The 16562-nt window shown below is 45.8% G+C and overlaps 1 protein-coding gene across 1 annotated transcript in view; it reads left to right on the top strand.

Moving 5' to 3' along the window:
- The window catches only part of LOC126106836 (uncharacterized), a 68631-nt gene that overhangs the window by 19491 nt on the left and 32578 nt on the right, over window positions 1-16562 (top strand). Inside the window, exon 2 of the mRNA XM_049913234.1 lies at window positions 14386-14517. Within this exon, the coding sequence (XP_049769191.1) occupies window positions 14440-14517 (78 nt within the window). The 5' untranslated portion in view covers window positions 14386-14439. The remainder of the gene's footprint in view (window positions 1-14385; window positions 14518-16562) is intronic.

Below are 16562 nucleotides of genomic sequence, written 5' to 3'. Positions count from 1 at the left end.
AACCTATTCGTCCGTCATTACACCCCTGTCTTTTCAATGTCAAACGGACCTCGGTTGAGGCTGTGATATGCCGCTGTATACAGGGTGTTACAAAAGGGTACGGCCAAACTTTCAGGAAACATTTCTCACACACAAATAAAGAAAAGATGTTATGTGGACATGTTTCCGGAAACGCTTAATTTCCATGTTAGAGCTCATTTTAGTTTCTCGATTCACCGGCATGATTTCATACGGGATACTCTACCTGTGCTGCTAGAACATGTGCCTTTACAAGTACGAGACAACATGTGGTTCATGCACGATGGAGCTCCTGCACATTTCAGTCGAAGTGTTCGTACGCTTCTCAACAACAGATTCGGTGACTGATGGATTGGTAGAGGCGGACCAATTCCGTTGCCTCCACGCTCTACTGACCTCAACCCTCTTGACTTTCATTTATGGGGGCATTTGAAAGCTCTTGTCTACGCAACACCGGTACCAAATGTAGAGACTCTTCGTGCTCCTATTGTGGACGGGTGTGATACAATACGCCATTCTCCAGGGCTGCATCAGCGCATCAGGGATTCCATGCGACGGAGGGTGGATGCATGTATCCTCCCTAACGGAGGACATTTTGAACATTTCCTGTAACAAAGTGTTTGAAGTCACGCTGGTACGTTCTGTTGCTGTGTGTTTCCATTCCATGATTAATGTGATTTGAAGAGAAGTAATAAAATGAGCTCTAACATGGAAAGTAAGCGTTTCCGGACACATGTCCACATAACATATTTCCTTCCTTTGTGAGCCGGACGAGGTGGCCGCGCGGTTCTGGCGCTGCAGTCTGGAACCGCGAGACCGCTACGGTCGCAGGTTCGAATCCTGCCTCGGGCATGGATGTTTGTGATGTCCTTAGGTTAGTTACGTTTATCTAGTTCTAAGTTCTAGGGGACTAATGATCTCAGTAGTTGAGTCCCATAGTGCTCAGAGCCATTTGAACCATTTTGAACCTTTCTTTGTGTGTGAGGAGTGTTTCCTGAAAGTTTGGCCGTACCTTTTTGTAACACCCTGTATTTGTCCGTTTGGCAGAGGCGACAGCTTCCCACATGACGGCTATACAGCGATATGAGGAGAAAGTCGATGTAACGCTCAGGTCCTGCAGTAACAGATATTCATGGGCATATCTTTCCCTCAAATTCAACCATTCGCTGGACAAGCGGCTTGTTTTGTTTTTCTTGATAAAGAGTACTAAAGGCAATGCAAGAAATGCTTCGTCTGCACTTGTAGCGATTCACACTAGTGTACAAAAAATTCTTGGTGATACGATAAGCACAACGTGACAGCTGCTTCCAAAGTGACGTTAAATTTGACACATTTAACCGGTACGTGTACGCGTTTGCTGCACCAACACGAGGACAGTAAAAAGCGAATTTGACAAGCAAGTTTACAGGGCATTCATTTCACGATGTTTCTCTGAACGACAACTTAGTTCAAGGATTTTATCGCTGGGGAAAGCACCACCACGACGAAAGTCTGTAAATAAATTGTAAGCAGCCTTTTATGATGGAAGTGGCTGTTTATCAACAGTTGATCGAGTCGATTAGAGACAGTATTTTTTTAGTTGAGCTTTTACCAAACTCGAAAAAAATAATCCTACACGGGAAAAATTTCAGTTTGCTTGGCAATACTGTCTCTTTAAAGTCATCTGATTGTAAATCCGCTTCAAAAAATCGATTTTTTTGTTTTTCATCTTAAATCGAACTTTAAATTGTTTTGAATAAATCGATCATTAAAAGAACTGAAATGGGCAATGGGAAGCTGTTTGAAAACCAACTTCAAGATCCCTCAATGTGCGCCCAAGCCATGTTTCCGCTGCTTTCACAGGTCAAATGTCTTTAGAATATTGTCGCAAGTTTTCGAGTTGGCAGCCCTGTTGGAAGATAAGCTTGTCGATGCCCGTACGTTTTCCCTTATATATCTATTGTTTTCGATCATTATTTTGCTTATAAACTTTTCTGCAGTTTGCTGTAGAACTTTATGGTTTATTCAAGGTGATACAGAGGCCGTGAGGAAAACAAACTGGGCTGCCTTCTTTCATAAAGCTTCTACAGATGACACTCCACAGCGTAGTTTTTGGGACAGTGCTGTAGACTCATGCTGTGGAAACAGGAAGCACTTGAAATTGGCCAAGTCTGTGTTCACAAGCACCCCCATCCATTTTCAGTGCTAGAGGCAAATGTATAGGGACCTGAGTGATAGTAAACTACAGGGTGATTCAATAAGAATACCACAACTTTAGGAATTTAAAACTCTGCAACGACAAAAGGCAGAGCTAAGCACTATCTGTCGGCGAATTAAGGGAGCTATAAAGTTTCATTTAGTTGTACATTTGTTCGCTTGAGGCGCTGTTGACTAGGCGTCAGCGTCAGTTGATGCTAAGATGGCGACCGCTCAACAGAAAGCTTTTTGTGTTATTGAGTACGGCAGAAGTGAATCGACGACAGTTGTTCAGCGTGCATTTCGAACGAAGTATGGTGTTAAACCTCCTGATAGGTGGTGTATTAAACGTTGGTATAAACAGTTTACAGAGAATGGGTGTTTGTGCAAAGGGAAAAGTTCTGGACGGCCGAGAACGAGTGATGAAAATGTAGCACGCATCCAGCAAGCATTTGTTCGCAGCCCAGGAAAATCGACTCGCAGAGCTAGCAGAGAGCTGCAAATTCCACAATCAACTGTATGGAGAGTCCTACGAAAAAGGTTAGTTATGAAACCTGAACGTCAACTACCCGAGGCGATGGATCGGCCGCCAGGCAGCCCGTGACAGAGCACTTCATCGCTGGCCTCCAAGAAGCCCTGATCTTACCCCCTGCGATTTTTTCTTATGGGGGTATGTTAAGGATATGGTGTTTCGGCCACCTCTCCCAGCCACCATTGATGATTTGAAACGAGAAATAACAGCAGCTATCCAAACTGTTACGCCTGATATGCTACAGAGAGTGTGGAACGAGTTGGAGTATCGGGTTGATATTGCTCGAGAGTCTGTAGGGGCCCATATTGAACATCTCTGAACTTGTTTTTGAGTGAAAAAAACCTTTTTAAATACTCTTTGTAATGATGTATAACAGAAGGTTATATTATGTTTCTTTCATTAAATACACATTTTTAAAATTGTATTCTTTTTGAATCACCCTGTATTGTCACAATGCCTATATGGGAAGACGCAAAATGCCTTCGAAAGTATCAACATTTGATATGGGAACGCCTGCCAAAAACAGTGTTTGTTGGACTCAAAATTATCAGATTAGGTGTGCTATATGCTGTAATTTTTTTAATTAAGGGGCAGTTAGCAGGCGTACAGTTCTAGAGTTATTGTAATATATTATTGTTTCAATAGGAGGCAATCAATGATGGCAATTGATACCATGAGAGTAGCCGAAGCTGCAAATTCAGTCCTTCTGACAATCCAAGAGACTAGAATTACAATGAAAATATGAAAAGGAAGAGAGAACATGAGGAACATGGAAATCCAGAAGATTACGCAGCTGTGTTAGTAACAGCAGAGGTGAGGCATAGATCACACATACTGATGAACTGATACATTATGACCACCTGATTAATAGCTCGTTTGTCCGCCTTTGAGACGAAATACTTCACTGATTCTGACTATCGGAGATCCAACAATTTGTTGGTAGGTTTGTGGAGTATGTGGCAGTAGATGTCTACGCACAGGTTTTGCTATTTGCGTAAATAATTGGCGCTGATTTGCGTAAGCGGCGATAGCGACCCAGATAGATTCTTCAGGCGTATTTGGTCGCCGAGACATCGACGTGAGTTCACCATAATGTTCCTCAAAGCACTGAGATCGGAAACACGACATCGAAGTCGGATAACACATCAAGCACCAAGGGATGCAGGAGGTTCGCAGCTGTCAGCTTGTCTTCGATTACTGCCACAGGTCCCATGCAAGCGCAGGAGAATGTCTCCCACAGCTTAATACTGGTCCCACCAGTCTGCGTCCGAGCCGCCGTTCATCTCGCTGACTGCGTTTGTAGAGACGACCATCTACGTAGTGTAGCAAGAAAGTCATTCATCCGGGGAGACGACACGTTTCCATTAATCGACCGTCGAATCCCGATGGTCCCGTGCCCACTGCAATCCTAATTTTCGTTTGGTCAACATGTGAACACGTAGGGGTGATCTGCTGCGGAGCTCCATGTTCTACGAGGTGCATTCAAGTTCTAAGGCCTCCGATTTTTTTTCTAATTAACTACTCAACAGAAATCGATGAAACTGGCGTCACTTCTCGACGTAATCGCCCTGCAGACGTACACATTTTTCACAACGCTGACGCCATGATTCCATGGCAGCGGCGAAGGCTTCTTCAGGAGTCTGTTTTGACCACTGGAAAATCGCTGACGCAATAGCAGCACGGCTGGTGAATGTGCGGCCACGGAGAGTGTCTTTCATTGTTGGAAAAAGCCAAAAGTCACTAGGAGCCAGGTCAGGTGAGTAGGGAGCATGAGGAATCATTTCAAAGTTGTTATCACGAAGAAACTGTTGCCTAACGTTAGCTCGATGTGCGGGTGCGTTGTCTTGGTGAAACAGCACACGCGCAGCCCTTCCCAGACGTTTTTGTTGCAGTGCAGGAAGGAATTTGTTCTTCAAAACATTTTCGTAGGATGCACCTGTTACCGTAGTGCCCTTTGGAACGCAATGGGTAAGGATTACGCCCTTGCTGTCCCAGAACATCGACACCATCATTTTTTCAGCACTGGCGGTTACCCGAAATTTTTTTGGTGGCGGTGAATCTGTGTGCTTCCATTGAGCTGACTGGCGCTTTGTTTCTGGATTGAAAAATGGCATCCACGTCTCATCCATTGTCACAACCGACGAAAAGAAAGTCCCATTCGTGCTGTCGTTGCGCGTCAACATTGCTCGGCAACATGCCACACGGGCAGCTGTGTGGTCGTCCGTCAGCATTCGTGGCACCCACCTGGATGACACTTTTCGCATTTTCAGGTCTTCACGCGGGATTGTGTGCACAGAACCCACAGAAATGCCAACTCTGGAGGCGATCTGTTCAACAGTCATTCGGCGATCCCCCAAAACAATTCTCTCCACTTTCTCGATCGTGTCGTCAGACCGGCTTGTGCGAGCCCGAGGTTGTTTCGGTTTGTTGTCCCACGATGTTCTGCCTTCATTAAACTGTCGCACCCACGAACGCACTTTCGACACATCCATAACTCCATCACCACATGTCTCCTTCAACTGTCGATGAATTTCAATTGGTTTCACACCACGCAAATTCAGAAAACGAATGATTGCACGCTGTTCAAGTAAGGAAAACGTCGCCATTTTAAGTATTTAAAACAGTTCTCATTCTCGCCGCTGGCGGTAAAATTCCATCTGCCGTACGGTGCTGCCATCTCTGGGACGTATTGACAATGAACGCGGCCTCATTTTAAAACAATGCGCATGTTTCTATCTCTTTCCAGTCCGGAGAAGAAAAATCGGAGGCCTTAGAACTTGAATGCACCTCGTACAACGTACGATGAACGACATGCTCCAAAACACTTGTTTGTGCACCACCGTTGTTCTCTTCCGGCAGAGATGCCACAGATCACCACCTACCCTACTTTGCAGAGCATACTAGCCTCCGAACACCACGTTCTGTGAAGAGTCGTGGACGTCCAACCATTTAGCGCCTAGTGGCTGTTTCACTGCTCTCTACCTCTATCCGCTGATGCTCACGACAGTAGCACGTGAACATTCGACCAGCGTCCCCGTTTTCGAATACTCGTTCACAGCCTCTGCTTAACAATAATCTGTCCTTTTTCAAAGTTGTTAATCTCTTTGGATTTCTCCACTTGCAGCTCATACCTTCGCTAGGGTGATGCGTCCGCGTCTGCTCCGTTTACATACTTTTGTTACCGCGTCACGTGCCCGAAGGCGGCCCTGATTTTCTGACAAGAAAACTCTCTGACATTTATTTTATGCACAAAAAATCTGTTTAAGATAGGGTTCTGAAGGTTTAGGGGTGTTTCAGGATACTATTTTCAGGAAAGCAGACTACAGACACTAACGTACTATCAACACGAAGAAAAATAGACCCTGATACGTTATCAAAAAAAGTAGCCGTACTTGTGACTATCAGATGTAGATATTTCTAGAATAAAAACTTGTGACTGAAATGACATGACTGTAACTCACTTGTTAGACAATGTTGTTAAAGTGTACTTCAGGTCTCAGGCATCTGAATAAGATAATCACTGCATAGATTTCAAGTGAAAACCGGCAAATGAATAAGGTAATTCGCCGACCTTCACGAAAAAATGTAACATAGTCAATATGTGAACTAATGTGATTAATTGTACTATTAAATTTTGAACAATAAACACTCCTTTCATCCTACTACTTCCATTCTGCTAAGAGACCACTTTTTTCTTCACTCAGAGCCGTCTAAACGTGTGAACATTATTAGCATTTTTCCAGGGTTCACAGGCAAGTTGACTTAAACACTTACTGCAAGCAAACTGCTCTGCTTACAACTGAGCTAATGCTGTCTTAACAATAACAAATGAGAAAGAAAAAAAATGTAGTCAATAGTACTGTTGTACTCCAAAAGCGCCGTTGGGTAAAATCTTAAAGCCGACCTCCGTAGTAATACTGCACCACTCTGTGCGACGGGCTTTATACGCGAGGCGACTTAAACTCTCTCTCTGTGGCACTTCCTAATTAAGCAGTGAGGCCTCTACATCAAGGCGCCCACAGAGCCGAAGCCAAGACGCCGCAGAGACACAGGAAAAGGTAATTTCGGTACTTGTAAAACAAGGGAGTCCAACATCCGTCTCAGATAGTCTTATTTGATTCTTAAAAAGTCCTGAATGTACAATTATCCGATCAAAAGTATCCTACATAATGTGGAATTATCACGCCCTTTTGGACGTCAGGTAAATCGCTCCTTTTCCGCATTACGACATCGAATGCACGGTTTCCCGTGTGACCCGACATACTTCCGTATACACACAGTCTCATTTTCATGTGACTGCCCGTAATATTACCTCTTCGCTATGACAGGAAATAAGCTGTTAGTGTATCAAATAGTACAAAAGAGTGCAAGATGTCTTGGTCAAAGGGCATTCCAGTGTCAGAGACAAAGAAAATGTTGACTAATTAGCAAAGGGTGATATCACGGAAGAAATACCTTTCTTTGAATGTCTCATTTCACACAGGCTTCGTAACCACTGTAACTAAATGGGGTAATTGACGATTGGTACTGAGCCGCGCGGGATTAGCCGAGCGGTCTGAGGCTCTGCAGTCATGAACTGGTCCCGGCGGAGGTTCGAGTCCTCCCCCGGGCATGGGTGTGTGTGTTTGGCCTTAGGATAATTTAGGTTAAGTGTGTGTAAGCTTATGTACTGATGACCTTAGCAGTTAAGTCCCATAACATTTCACACACTTTTGAACATTTTTGAACGCTTGGTACTGAATATCGGGCCGGCCGCTGTGACAGAGCGGTTCTAGGCGCTTCAGTTTGGTACCGCGCGACCTCTACTGTCGCAGGTTCGAATCCTGCCTCCGTCATGGATGTGTGTTATGTCCTTAGGTTAGTTAGGTTTACGTAGTTCTAAGTCTAGGGGACTGATGACCTCAGCTGTTAAGTCCTATAGGGCTTAGAGTCATTTGAACCATCTGAGCCATCCTCTCTGCCACACACTTCAATTGTTAGCAGAGTACAGATACAGGTGCAGATCTCAAGCGACGCTCAGCACTGACCACAGAAATGTGTGTCTTAAGAGGGGCCACTATTTCTTTTTAACACCCTACATACAATCATTCTGCTAGCTGGATGCTGGTAGCGCTATAGAGCTCACGATTGATTACTTTCGCTGATTTAGTGCGTTTATTTTAACAACGTCACTGTGCAATGCTGGATAGTCCCTGCATATCAGCACATGAACCTTCCCTGCTCTTGGTTTAGCTCTGTTTGTTCCTTCTCGTTTCCACCTCATGACAGTTCCACCAACAGTGGACTTCCGCAGATTTGGAAAGGCTGAACTGTACCTGGTGGGTTTTTTACTGGGGTGGCACCCAATGGCTAGTCTACGTTCCAAGTCAATGAGCTTCGCTGACCAACCCATACTGCTGTTACCGCTTCCCCACTCAAAACACAACACACCCTCCTCCTTTTACACTGGCGAGTCCGCCTCTCGTGACATCTACTTGTCAGTTGAACGTTACAAAGATTTGTCCCGATACTTTTGACCAAGTAGTGTATCGTGATACTGGACACACAACGTGGTTACCTCTGGGTCGCATAGTCGGTAAGCTGGACAGCAGGCGTTCAGTTTCTGACATACTGAAGCCGATGTCCGTGTCGCATCTTCGAGTGTCGTATCTTCGAAGTATCGATGGCATCGTTCAGCAAGATAACACAAGACCGAATGTTTTCCTTACTGACATGGTTCAAATGGCTCTGAGCACTATGGGACTTAACTTCTGAGGTCATCAGTTCCCTAGAACTTAGAACTACTTAAACCTAACTAACCTAAGGACATCACGAACATCCATACCCGAGGCAGGATTCGAACCTGCGACCGTAGCGGTCGCGCGGTTCCAGACTGTTGCGCCTAGAACCTTACTGACATACCTCGGTGCAGAGGTCTTCGATTGTTTCCCCCGTCAGTACGTCGTCCTGATCACATTAACCCACCCTGCCAAGGCTAGGGCACACCGCACTTGCCGGTCTTTACAATTGATGAACTCTGGCAGCTCATCATGCCCAGTCTCCAAGGTAACTTAAGCTCACGACTATTACAGCGCGTATTTAAAGCAAACCTAATTTTCGCCGCCCTATGTGACCGAGCGGTTCTAGGCGTTTCACTCACGGTCGCAGGTTCGAATCCTGCCTCGGGCATGGATGTGTGTGATGTCCTTAGGTTAGTTGGGTTTAAGTAGTTCTAAGTTATAGGGGACTGGTGACCTCAGATGTTAAGTCCCACAGTGCTCAGAGCCATTTTTTGAACTGAATTTGAAGACTCTTAGACGTAAACAATCCCGAGAAAGTTTGCTAACAAAGTTTCAAGAACCGGCTACAAACGATGCCACTAGGAACGCCCTACATACCACTCGCATTGGCACTGTGAGGACAAGATCAGAATAATTACTGCTCGCACAGAGGCATTCAAAGAATCATTTTTCCAGCGCTCCATACGTGAATGGAACAGGAAGAAACGCTAATAACTTGTACAATGGTATGTACCTTACGCTATGCAGCACACGTTGGTCTGCAGAGTATGGATGTAGACGTTGATTGATACGTTTACTGTTAAAATTCCCATAACATTCCTTCCAAGAAGAGTCTGGCGACGTACGACGTTCACTCCTAAAGAAATGCACACTATATTTTTTTTTAAATCCATCTTTTATTCTACATGTTTGAAAGTTTCTCCACATAATTTCCATACCTCTCAACTGCCTTACACCATCTTGGAACCAGCGCCTGTATACCCGCACGGTAAAATTCTGGACCATCCTGTTGGAGCCACTGTTTGGCAGCGTGCACAAGAGAGTCATCATCTTCAAACCTTGTTCCACGAAGAGAGTCTTTCAGTTTCCTAAAGAGATGATAGTCACATGGAGCCAGGTCAGGACTACTATAAGGCGGGTGTTTCAATGTTATCCATCCGAGTTTTGTGAACGCTTCCATGGTTTTTTGACCGACATGTGGCCGTGCATTGTCTTGCAACAGCAAAACATCTTGCTTTTGCCGATGTGGTCGAACACGACCCAGTCGAGCTTGAAGTTTCTTCAGTGTCGTCACATATGTATCAGAATTTATGGTGGTTCCACTTGGCATGATGTCCACAAGCAAGAGTCCTCCAGAATCGAAAAACACAGTAGCCATAACTTTTCCAGCAGAAGGTGTGTTTTTGAATTTTTTTTCTTGGGTGAATTTGCATGATGCCAGTCCATTGATTGCCTCTTCGTCTCTGGTGGAAAATGATGCAGCCATGTTTCATCACCTGTCACAATTCTTCCGAGAAATTCATCTCCACCATTCTCGTACTGTTCCAAAAGTTCGCTGGATATCGTTTTCCTTGTTTCTTTGTGAGCCACTGTCAACATCCAGGGAACCCACCTGGCACAAACCTTTTTTGACGCCAACACTTTCAGTATTCTGCAAACACTTCCTTCCCCTATCCCAACGTAGCGTGACAATTCGTTCACTGTGATGCGTCTGTCAGCAGTCACCAGTTCGTTAACTCTCTGTACATTGTCTGGAGTGTGTGCAGTACGAGGCCTGCCGCTGTGAGGACAGTCCTCAACATTGCCGTGCCCGCTTTCATCACGTAACCTGCTTGCCCACCGACTAACTGTACTGCGATCGACAGCAGCATCTCCATATACCTATTTCAAACTCTTGTGGATGTTTCCCACTGTCTCGTTTTCACACACAGGAATTCTATGACAGCACATTGCTTCTGACGATCGTTAAGTGTAGCAGCCGTCTCGAAGACATGCTGTGACGGCGCCACTCACGGGAACAGGTTGAACTAAGTTTGAAAACAAGCGGGAAGGGTGTATCTACACACTGTAAAACGTTCACACATGCAGAATGAAAACTGTATTTATACAAAAATAGTGTGGATTTCTTTTGGAGTGACCCTCGTACAACCTCCCACACACGTCTCACGAAATGATCCCGATGAGAAAATCAGAGAAATCGACATCGACCACAGGCTTTTCACAGTAATTCCTCCCGCACACCTTTCGCGAATTCGACAGGAAAGTGACGAAGTGATAGTGTTAGCTCGTGTACCCTCTGCTGCCACCATAAGCTGGAGAGTGAATCCGGAAACAGTATTTTCCTTGCGACACTAGTGGTTGTGTGCTTGTACGTCTGAAGCGCCCCGCTGTACAACTTAAACGGTCCGCAGCATTCTGCCGACAGTGTGTTGTTTGTCCACGCCAGCCTAGTGCCCAGTGTTTTGTTTCCGTGGGAGCGGAACCGCGCCGGGGTATCGCCGCAGCCCAGACCGTCCCGGGAAAGGTCACCATGTCTGACCCCGTGATGTCACCGACTATACGAAGCAGACGGAGTGGGTGCGGTACGCCACTCTAGCCACTCGTTGGAAACACGGTGATAACCACCTAGACAAGTTAGTACGACTACCTCGATGGCAGCATGTTGTCCGTAATATGAAGCGACATTTCACAACTACTTAAACTTAACTAACACAAGGACGTCACACACATCCATGCCCGAGGCAGGATTCGAACCTGCGACAGTAGCGGTCGCGCGGTTCCGGACTGAAGTGCCTAGAACCGCTCGGTCACATGGGTAACGTAAACCGGCATAATATGCACTATTGGGCAACGGAAAATCCACGATGGCTGCGACAAGTGGAACATCTCCGACCTTGGCGGGTTAATGTATGGTGCGGCATTATGGGAGGAAGGATAATTGGCCCACATTTTATCGATGGCAATCTAAATGGTGCAATGTATGCTGATTTCCTACGTAATGTTCTACCGATGTTACAACAAGATGTTTCACTGCATTACAGAATGGCGATGTACTTCCAACATGATGGATGTCCGGCACATAGCTCGCGTGCGGTTGAAGCGGTACTGAATAGCATATTTCATGACAGGTGGATTGGTCGTCGAAGCACCATACCGTGGCCCGCACGTTCACCGGATCTGACGTCCCCGGATTTCTTTCTGTGGGAAAAGTTGAAGGATATTTGCTATCGTGATCCACCGACAACGCCTGACAACATGCGTCAGCGCATTGTCAATACATGTGCGAAAATTACGGAAGGCGAACTACTCGCTGTTGATAGGAATGTCGTTACACGTATTGCCAAATGCATTGAGGCTGACGGACATAATTTTGACCATTTATTGCATTAATGTGGTATTTACAGGTAATCACGTTGTAACAGCATGCGTTGTCAGAAATGATAAGTTCACAAAAGTACATGTATCACATTGGAACAACCGAAATACAATGTTCAAACGTGCCTACGTTGTGTATTTTAATTTAAAAAACCTACCTGTTACCAACTGTTCGTCTAAAATTGTGGGTCATATGTTTGTGACTATTACTGCGCCATCTATCACAAATCGAAAAAAGTGGTCCAACTAACACATTCATATTTGTTGACGTACTACACGAATATGTAATAAAAAATTGAGGTTCCTATTTAAAAAAAAAACACAGTTGATATCCGTTTGACCAATGGCAGCGCCATCTAGCGGGTCAACCATAGCGCCTTCTGGTTTCCCCCTTCAAGCTAGACAAGTTTCGTTCTTTGTAGTTTTTTTCTTTTGACGCTTATTTCGTGAGATATTTGGCCCAGTCAAGATCAATGGACCGTAAATCGGTGAAATGGCTTGAGTAATGAGGATAATAGGCGAGGGGCACTACATTAGTAGTGGGTGGATAAGCTGACCATCTCAGTCTGACGGGAGGTGTCGAGTTGCTGTGACCACTGTGCAAGACTGGCTTACTGATCAGAGTAACTGTCCAGTAAGCAGGAGGCCTGGGTTTCAGCCCCAGCCTGGTACAAATTTTCATCTTTCCATATTGATTTCAATCACTACCCACTCATAGACTACGTCTATAATTCTTTGTGTCACTATTTAATTCTGTTCTTGGTAAGTATTATTCATAAATTAATAAACTCTCTGGGTTCATCTGAAGTGTAGGGTATGATATACACTCCTGGAAATTGAAATAAGAACACCGTGAATTCATTGTCTCAGGAAGGGGAAACTTTATTGACACATTCCTGGGGTCAGATACATCACATGATCACACTGACAGAACCACAGGCACATAGACACAGGCAACAGAGCATGCACAATGTCGGCACTAGTACAGTGTATATCCACCTTTCACAGCAATGCAGGCTGCTATTCTCCCATGGAGACGATCGTAGAGATGCTGGATGTAGTCCTGTGGAACGGCTTGCCATGCCATTTCCACCTGGCGCCTCAGTTGGACCAGCGTTCGTGCTGGACGTGCAGACCGCGTGAGACGACGCTTCATCCAGTCCCAAACATGCTCAATGGGGGACAGATCCGGAGATCTTGCTGGCCAGGGTAGTTGACTTACACCTTCTAGAGCACGTTGGGTGGCACGGGATACATGCGGACGTGCATTGTCCTGTTGGAACAGCAAGTTCCCTTGCCGGTCTAGGAATGGTAGAACGATGGGTTCGATGACGGTTTGGATGTACCGTGCACTATTCAGTGTCCCCTCGACGATCACCAGTGGTGTACGGCCAGTGTAGGAGATCGCTCCCCACACCATGATGCCGGGTGTTGGCCCTGTGTGCCTCGGTCGTATGCAGTCCTGATTGTGGCGCTCACCTGCACGGCGCCAAACACGCATACGACCATCATTGGCACCAAGGCAGGAGCGACTCTCATCGCTGAAGACGACACGTCTCCATTCGTCCCTCCATTCACGCCTGTCGCGACACCACTGGAGGCGGGCTGCACGATGTTGGGGCGTGAGCGGAAGACGGCCTAACGGTGTGCGGGACTGTAGGCCAGCTTCATGGAGACGGTTGCGAATGGTCATCGCCGATACCCCAGGAGCAACAGTGTCCCTAATTTGCTGGGAAGTGGCGGTGCGGTCCCCTACGGCACTGCGTAGGATCCTACGGTCTTGGCGTGCATCCGTGCGTCGCTGCGGTCCGGTCCCAGGTCGACGGGCACGTGCACCTTCCGCCGACCACTGGCGACAACATCGATGTACTGTGGAGACCTCACTCCCCACGTGTTGAGCAATTCGGCGGTACGTCCACCCGGCCTCCCGCATGCCCACTATACGCCCTCGCTCAAAGTCCGTCAACTGCACATACGGTCCACGTCCACGCTGTCGCGGCATGCTACCAGTGTTAAAGACTGCGATGGAGCTCCGTATGCCACGGCAAAGTGGCTGACACTGACGGCGGCGGTGCACAAATGCTGCGCAGCTAGCGCCATTCGACGGCCAACACCGCGGTTCCTGGTGTGTCCGCTGTGCCGTGCGTGTGATCATTGCTTGTACAGCCCTCTCGCAGTGTCCGGAGCAAGTATGGTGGGTCTGACACACCGGTGTCAATGTGTTCTTTTTTCCATTTCCAGGAGTGTATGATGCCTACTGTCTGTCTCAGTACATCGAGACGCGCCGCCATCGTTAAAACTCTGGTCATTTCGCGAAAACTACATTCAAATTTAACAGTGGCCAACAGTCTTGTTTATCTTTGATGGAAGATGATGCATCTCAGCTTTCTGTTTCAAACAGGGTAAAAATGCCGACTTTACTGGAGATAACTTTTAACTGGCGTTCGTGCACTCAGACAACTGTACAGAAGGCTAAAGGCTGACTGTGTTGTCTTCTGCGCGCAGGTCTCCTGGTTCAGCCACTCCTGCTAGACTGTTGGTGACGCCGGGGTGTCCACCATGGTGGTGATGCTGAAGCAGTGCTGTTGCGGGTGCACGCTCAAGACAGGTACCCTGATCATCGCCGTCGTGTTTGCGGTGAGTACCTGCCATAGCTGCCAAAGTGCAGTATCCACTCCCATCTGGGATACAGTTTTTTTTTTACTTTTTTGGGGAGGGGGGAGGGATGGGGAGGGGAGGGAAGAGGGCGTTAGCCTTGTGACTAGGATGATGTCCGCCATGGAATCCTCACCTAGGCCAACCTACTCACCTCCGAGAAGCACCTGCATCCAATGTCTTCATTTATTTGTTCGATACATTCCACTCTCTCTCTTCCCTTACAGTTTTTGCCCTCTGCTGCTCCTTCATCGATGTCTTAACGCATCCAACCACACCGTCTAATCAGTATTTTCCACATGTTCCTCACCTTGCCGGTTCTACAGAGGACCTCCCTTGTTATTTTATCAGCCCACCTAATTTTTAACACCCTTCCGTATCAGTAGAAACGCTTTGCTGCTCCTCTTTTCTGGATAGACCGCACTACCATACGATGTTATGCTCCAAACGTACATTCCCAGAAACTTTTTCCACAAATTAGGGTAAATCTGGGAGAGATGGCGCGCATTTTAAAAATCGTTTGTGTGAAGTCCTGCAGCGAACTTTTGGTATGAATTTCTTTTGCACAACTGAACACACCAGTTGTCTATCGGATATAATTTTTTAAATTTTGTTTCAATGTAACATTGAAACATAATATTTGATCATGAATACATCTTTACAATGCAGCGTCTATCCTTTATCCTACGGGTGATATGCCACATCCTAAAAAACCGCAAAACTATCCTGCTTTTTTACGTCAAAACCTGTGTATATACATTTATTTTGTCAATATTCTCCGAATAAATTTTAGGTAATTGGCTGATATATATATTCGGGAATACTGAATAATATCGTGCATTGATCTTAATGAGACTTAATGAACTACCTAAAATGGGTGTTAAGTCATTTGAACGAGCATACAAGCAAAACAGAAATGCTTTCACTTATTTAACACTGTTATTTGATTTTTTCACAAATACCCCTAACGAAAAAGTATGTCAGAGATATACTGGATTTAATTGCAACATGTATCCAGATCTGTAGGGGAGAGACGCCGCACCTTATAAATTCATGATCTTGAGAGCCAAGATGCCAGCAACAGAATCAAAACACGCTCAACAGAACTTACTGTTTCTATAACTACTCAAACATTTGGAAATACACACATCAAAAGAAGTTTTGCATCACCTCTGTTCCGAGAGTTCCAGAACATGCACAGAAAATTGGAAGAGATATCAACATCAACATCATTTCCGCCCTTTTTAATGCTCATCAATACCACACATTGCATGTTGTACCACCATACAGCGAGACCTTCAGAGGTGGTGGTCCAGACTGCTGTACACACCGCTACTTCTAATACCCAGTAGCACGTCCTCTTGCATTATTACATGAATGTATTCGTCGTGGTATACTATCCACAAGTTCATTAAAGCATTGTTGGTCCATACTGTCCCACTCCTCAACAGCGATTCGGCGTAGATCCCTCAGAGTGGTTGCTGGGTCCCTTCGTCCATAAACAGCCCTTTTCAATCAATCCCAGGCATGTTCGATAGGGTTCATGTCTGGAGAACGTGGGGGCCACTCTAGTCGAGCCATGTCGTTATCCTGAAGGAAGTCTAAACCTTCTGTCAGATTGAAACTGTGTGCCGGACCGAGACTCGAACTCGGGACCCTTGCTTTTCGCGGGCAAGTGCTCTACCAGAGCACTTGCCGGCGAAAGGCAAAGGTCTCGAGCAAAAACAGACATAATGTCTTATGGGATAACAGCAATCAGTGATTTTATAATGTTACTTAAAATCCGTCTTGATTGCAAAAAATTTTATTATTATTCATATGACCGGTTTCGGTTTATTCAGAACAATCTTCAGATCTGATATTTCAGTTACAGGAGTAACCCGTCCAAATCCAGCAACTTTCACATGTGACGTAGCATGTGAAAGTTGCTGGATTTTGACGGGTTACTCCTGTAACTGAAATATCAGATCTGAAGATGGTTCTGAATGAACCGAAACCGGTCATATGAATAATAATAAAATTTTTTG

Source organism: Schistocerca cancellata, chromosome 10 (genome assembly GCF_023864275.1).
Source record: "Schistocerca cancellata isolate TAMUIC-IGC-003103 chromosome 10, iqSchCanc2.1, whole genome shotgun sequence".
In the NCBI taxonomy this organism is placed as follows: Eukaryota; Metazoa; Arthropoda; class Insecta; order Orthoptera; family Acrididae; genus Schistocerca; species Schistocerca cancellata.
The sequence above is the reverse complement of the archived record's forward strand: the minus strand, read 5'-3'. Positions and strand labels throughout refer to the sequence as shown.